Genomic DNA, 6,000 nt, shown 5'->3' with positions numbered 1-6,000 from the left:
GATAGTAGGCAGAGAAGGACTCAATTGCAGAGAGGCGGGCTGGGGGGGGGGGTGTCCCATGGGACCAAGGACAGAAGAATGAGACCGACATTATTACCCTATACACATGTATGATTGCACTACTGTAGTGATTATGCACCATGTACAGTCAGAGGAATGAGAAGCTGTGCTGCATTTATGTACAATATATCAAAATGCATTCTACTGTAAAATAAATAAAAATAATTTTAAAAAAAAATACATTCCAGCCTGACATGGTGGCACATGCCTGTAATCCTAGCAACTCCAGAGGCTGAGGCAGAGGGACTATGAGTTTAAAGTCAGCCTCACCAACTTATTGAGGCCCTAAGAAACTTAGTGAGACCCTGTCTCAAAATTTAAAAATTAAAAGGGGGGGAGGGGAACTGGGGTTAAACACACCTGAGTTCTATCCCTGGTACCAAAAAAATATATTATTTTTTCCCAATGCATTTATCTAACATCATTTTCCCGAGCCAGATGCCTATGAAAGCATGAAAGGGCTTATAGTATTCAAACTCAACAAAACTTGTTTTATAAGTGTGCTAATTTCTGAAATGGACTTTTAAATAGTGGTCAATATCAATATCCCATGGTATATATACACAATGGAACACTACTCAGCCATAAAGAAGAATTAAATTATGACATTTGCCAGTATATGGACTATTATGCTAAGTGAAATAAGCCAATCCCCAAAAATTAAAGGCTGAAATATTCTGATATGTAGATGCTAACTCATAATGGGAGGGGTGGGTTTCACCAGATTGGAGGGGAGAACATGAAGGGAAAGAAGGAAGAATGGAAATGGGAACAACAGAATGAATCAGACATAACTTTCCTGTGTTCATATATAAATGCACAACTAGTTTAACTCCACACCACGTACATCCACAAAAAAGGGAAGTTATACTCCATGTATGCAGTATATGTCAAAATACATTCTACTGTCATATATAACTGAAAAGAATTAAAAAATAAATAAAAAGTATCAATATCCCACTAGCCAACAAATTTCTCCATGCCAAAATAAAAGGCAGAATCTCTGAGTGAAGTACATACATTAAACTATTTCTAGCTTGAAAACACAAAGATCTGATGGAAACTCACCCTAACATCCAGAGTTCTTTTAAGAAAAAAAAAAAAATCCTAAAATAAAATTTAAAAGTAGATAGGCAGGAAATGGCAAAGAGTTCTGAATGCCTGCTAAGAAATGTGGAATTTACAAGATATAAAACTAAGTCTATTTTGTAATAAGCTTAAAAACAAGTTTAAAAAAAAAAAACTAGCAACATTTCCAACATGAAAGATACCCTATGATATCAATGCTTTTGTCATTCACTACATCTATATATCTATATATATATATATATATAGATATATATATAATTTTTTTTTGAACCAAGGGCCTTGGGCACCACAATATTCTTTTTAAACCCCTACATACTTGTGTGTGTGTGTGTGTGTGTGTGTGTGTGTGTTGCTCAGGAATCAAACCCAGGGCATCACAAAATAACCACATCTCCAGTACCTTCTATTCTTATATGCTATTTCCCCAATTCATATTCTTCAATTTATTCTCCCTTTTATTCACCATTCTCTAAGTTAGCTTTTCTACTATTCCATTCCCAATACTAAGGAGCAATTAATCAAATAATAAATCAATATATATAACTAACATATATAACTAAAACTAACTTCCCTAATCATACAAACAAAACAGTAGTGGCATCCATGATTCTTTTTTTAATATTTTTCAGTTATACATAGATACAATATCTATATTTTGTTTATTCATTTTTTTAAAGTGATATTCAGGATAGAAACCAGTGCCTCACATGTACGAGGCAAGTGCTTTGCCACTGAGCCACAACCCCAGCCCTTCATATGACTCTTATACAACAATTTAAAATGATGACATGGGAGGGGCTGGGGATGTGGTTCAGTGTTACAGGGTTTGCCTGGCATGTGTGAAGCCCTGGGTTCAACCTCTATCACAAAAAAAAAAAATAAAATGAAAACAGGTAATATCAGATGATATGGAGAGATGGATCACAGTTTACAGGAAAACAGCAAATTTACATATAGAAAGATAACATTTTTGTAAAATTTTCAACTGTAATACAGGCATGTGTTGCATACATGTAATCCCAGCTACTCTGGAGGCTCAGACAGGAGGACTACAAATTTAAGGCCAGCCTGGACAACTTAGCAAGACCCTAACTCAGTAAAAGAGCTGGGACACAGCACAGCGTTAGAGCACTTGACTAGCATGCTCAAGGCTCTAGGTTTAACCCCCAGGACCACAAAAATAAAAGGAGGATAAAGATTTTTTTTTTTTAACTTTATTACAATATTATACCAAGGACTTTCATAAAAACTTACCTTACCAGTTGCTATTATGGAGAAACAGAAAGTTTGTCTTTTTAACTTTGATTCTCTATATTTTTCTCAAAGTGTTTTTATTGTGTTTTAACAATGAATGTATCATTTAAATGAGAAGAAACAATAATACAAGCAGGGCATGGTGTTGTACACCTGTAATCCCAGCAATTCAGAAGGCTGAGGCAGGTGGACTGCAAGTTCCAGGCTAGCCTTGACAATTTAGCGAGATTCTGCCTCAAAATAAAAAAATAAAAAGGACTGAGGAGGCCCCATGTGTGGCCCACACCTGTAATCCCAGTGGCTCAGGAGGCTGAGACAGGAGGATTGAGAATTCAAAGCCAGACTCAGCAAAAGCAAGGCACAAAGCAACAGTGAGACCCTGTCTCTAAATAAAATACAAAGTAGGGCTCAAGATGTGGTTCAGTGGTCAAGTGCCCCTGAGTTCAAACCCCAATAGCCCCCCCCCCCAAAATTAAAAGGACTAAGGAGGTAGCTCAATGGTAAATCACCTCTGGGTTCAATCCCCAATACCCAAAAATAAATAAATTAATTAAAGATTAAAAATAAGCATATTATTTATAATGCTTATAAGCATTTAATCCTTGTCAACACATTTTTTAAAGTTCGTAGGTAATGAAGCAAGACTTTAATGCATGTATATCTGGCTATAAAATACTGCAACCACTATATTCTTGTTGGGCATTTTGAGATAAAGCAAAAAAAAAAATTAGTAATGTGATGAAAACCTATGAACTACTGTCTATACTATACATATCACAATTTCCTTTATAATTTAACTACCAACCACATGCTCTGGGTTAAAAAGTCCTAAAATAGGGATTAAGAATATACACCTAGGGGACTGTAGTTCATTTGTACAGCTCTTACCTAGCACATGTGAGACAATGGGTTTAATCCTTTGCACCACATAAAAATAATAAAAGTATTCTGTCCATCTACCACTAAACAAAATGTTTTAAAAAGAATACACATCTAGGGCTGGGAATGTGGCTCAAGCGGTAACGCACTCGCCTGGCACACATGCGGCCAGGGTTTGATCCTCAGCACCCATACAAACAAAGATGTTGTGTCCGCCGATAACTAAAAAATAAATATTAAAAATTCTCTCTCTCTCTCTTTCTCTAAAGAATACACATCTAGGAAAAAGTGGAATGGGAATAGCAAAATATAACTCCCAATTCAGCTCCACCAACAACTGTTGCTAAAACTCTAGGAAATCGATTTTATTTGTCTGAATTTCACTATAACCAGTGGCATACTCACAGATTCTGAAATCAGAAGTGTGGGTTTTTCTTAGTATAACATATTGCCATTGGGCTGTAGTTATAATTCAAAATTATGACTCAAGTACATTTCTCAGTAAATCACTTTTGATTATTAATTTTAAGTCATTAACATATTAGTATCATGAAATATTCATTCATTTGTTCAACTTATATTGAAAGGAATAGCAACCACTGCTGAACTTAGTCAAAAGAAATATATGGTTCATATTCAGAAAAAATATTCCAATAAGGAGAGATACCACTTTTAAATAATTAAAACATACAAATTTTCCTGGAACAAATATATCTACCAAAATTACTGATACAGTGAAAGTTTTGGGTTTTTTTGTTTTTGTTTAAAAAAGGGGAATACTGGCCGGGCACAGTGGCACACATCTATAATCCCAGTGGCTAGGGAGGCTGAGGCAGGAGGATCTCGAGTTCAAAGCCAGTCTTTGCAACTCAGCAAGGTCCTAGGCAACTCAGTGATAGCCTATCTCTAATAAAATATAAAAGAGTGGGAATGTGTCTCAACTGATGTTTCACATTAAACTACTCTGCTAAACTCATTAATAACCTTGACTATGTCTAACAACATTCATTATGTATCAATGTATTTAATATGTTCATTGATCACTGCACACAATGCTTTAAACATTCTTACCCATAAAAAATTTTAAGGACAAGTTTAAACTGTATAGGCACAAAAATGAAAACTTCATTATTGGGGTAGGGATGTAGCTCACCAGAAGAGCACTCGCCTAACATATGCAAGACCCTGAGTATGAATCTCAGCATTCCAAAAAAGAGTATTAGTCATGACCACTAAGAAATCACACTGAGGGCTGGGGTTGTAGCCCAGTAGTAGTGCACTTGCCTAGCATGTGTGATACAGTAGGTTCAATCCTCAGCGCCACATAAAAATAAATAAAATAAAGGTATTGTGCCCATCTATAACTAAAAAGGAAAATATTTAAATTAAAAAAAAAATCACACTAAGGGACAGGAATTTGAAACCCTTTTTATAACCATTGGTTATATTAATCACCATGGTTTGCTGATCCTATATTCTCAATATATACATTATTTAGAAATCAGCTTGTGGCTGCTTTCAATAACGCCAGTAAGTTGGGAAGCTGAGACAAGAGGATCACAAGTTCAATGCCAGCCTTAGCAAATCAGTGAGACCCTAAGCAACATAGCGTAATCCTGTCTCAAAAAATAAAAAAGGGCTGGGGATGTGCTCAGAAATTGAACCCTAGTTTCAATTTCAGTTACAAGAAAGAATGAAACCAGCCTGGGATTAGAGGCTTGCACCACTGCACCTGGATATATTTTATTTTTGAGACAGGGTCTCCGCTACATTGCCAAGGCTGGTCTCCAATTTGGGATCCTCTTGTCACAGCCTCCCCACGTAGCTGGAATTTCAGGCATGTGCCAGCATGGCTTGCACATATTCTTTAAAAGAATTAAGCTTGTTACAAGCCTTTAGCTGTGTCATAAAAATTTTCTCTCAAAATAGTTATTTTTCAAAATGTTAGTCACTCCCATATTCCTAAAAAATGAAGATGAGGTCAAAAAAATCATTTATTATGTTCATGTTTTTAAAACGAAAGCATGATCAGCCCTATGAGTAAGGAGAAGAAAAGGAGATTTAACAAATACCGATAAGATGTCACAATGCTACAGGTATCCAATCTAGCAGGGCACACAGCACCTTACTGTAATCCCAGTGACTCAGGAATCCAAGGCCAAAATATCCCAAATTCAAGGTCAGCCCCAGAAATTTACCAAAACCTTGTCTCAAAATAAAAAATTTTAAAAAATTCAGGGCTGGGGATACAGCTCAGTTGGTAGAGTGCTTACCTTGCATGCACAAGGTCCTGGGTTCAATTCCCAGCACACACACACAAAATTAAGTTAAAAAAAAAAAAAAAAAAGGACTGCAGATGTGGTTCAGGTAGAATGCTTCTGGGTTCAATTCCCAGTATTGCAAAAAAATAATAGAGTTATCCAATCCAATAAATCCCTAAAAGAAAATTTGATGACACATAATGGCAATTTAAAATATAACTCGAAAAGTGTTTCTTCAAAATATCTAAAGACACATACCTCTGTGTCCAGGAATTGATATAAGCAAATATTTTGAGAGTATGTTCCTTTCTGAGCTGCAGTCCATCACCACCTTCTATATCAGATACTAAAACAAAGAAGAAAAAAAAGTTAATTATGAAATGATAAACCAATCTTAAAGCCAATACTTCAAAAGTAAAGCTTAAATTTACAAAAGCAAAAATATTTCAATTAATTC

The 6,000-nt window shown here is 35.6% G+C and overlaps 1 protein-coding gene across 6 annotated transcripts in view; it reads right to left on the bottom strand.

Moving 5' to 3' along the window:
- Nucleotides 1-6,000, bottom strand: part of Usp34 (ubiquitin specific peptidase 34) — a 221,689-nt gene that overhangs the window by 186,982 nt on the left and 28,707 nt on the right. For 5 of the 6 annotated variants that reach the window (XM_015479634.2, XM_048804265.1, XM_048804260.1 and 2 more), the window contains exon 2: nucleotides 5,802-5,889. In XM_015479634.2, coding sequence (XP_015335120.2) covers nucleotides 5,802-5,889 — 88 coding nt within the window. Of the gene's footprint in view, nucleotides 1-5,801; nucleotides 5,890-6,000 lie in introns of those variants that run through there. The other variant, XM_048804264.1, reaches the window with a different exon arrangement.

The sequence above is a fragment of the Marmota marmota genome, unplaced genomic scaffold (genome assembly GCF_001458135.2).
Source record: "Marmota marmota marmota unplaced genomic scaffold, marMar, whole genome shotgun sequence".
Lineage (NCBI taxonomy): Eukaryota > Metazoa > Chordata > Mammalia > Rodentia > Sciuridae > Marmota > Marmota marmota.
The sequence above is the reverse complement of the archived record's forward strand: the minus strand, read 5'-3'. Positions and strand labels throughout refer to the sequence as shown.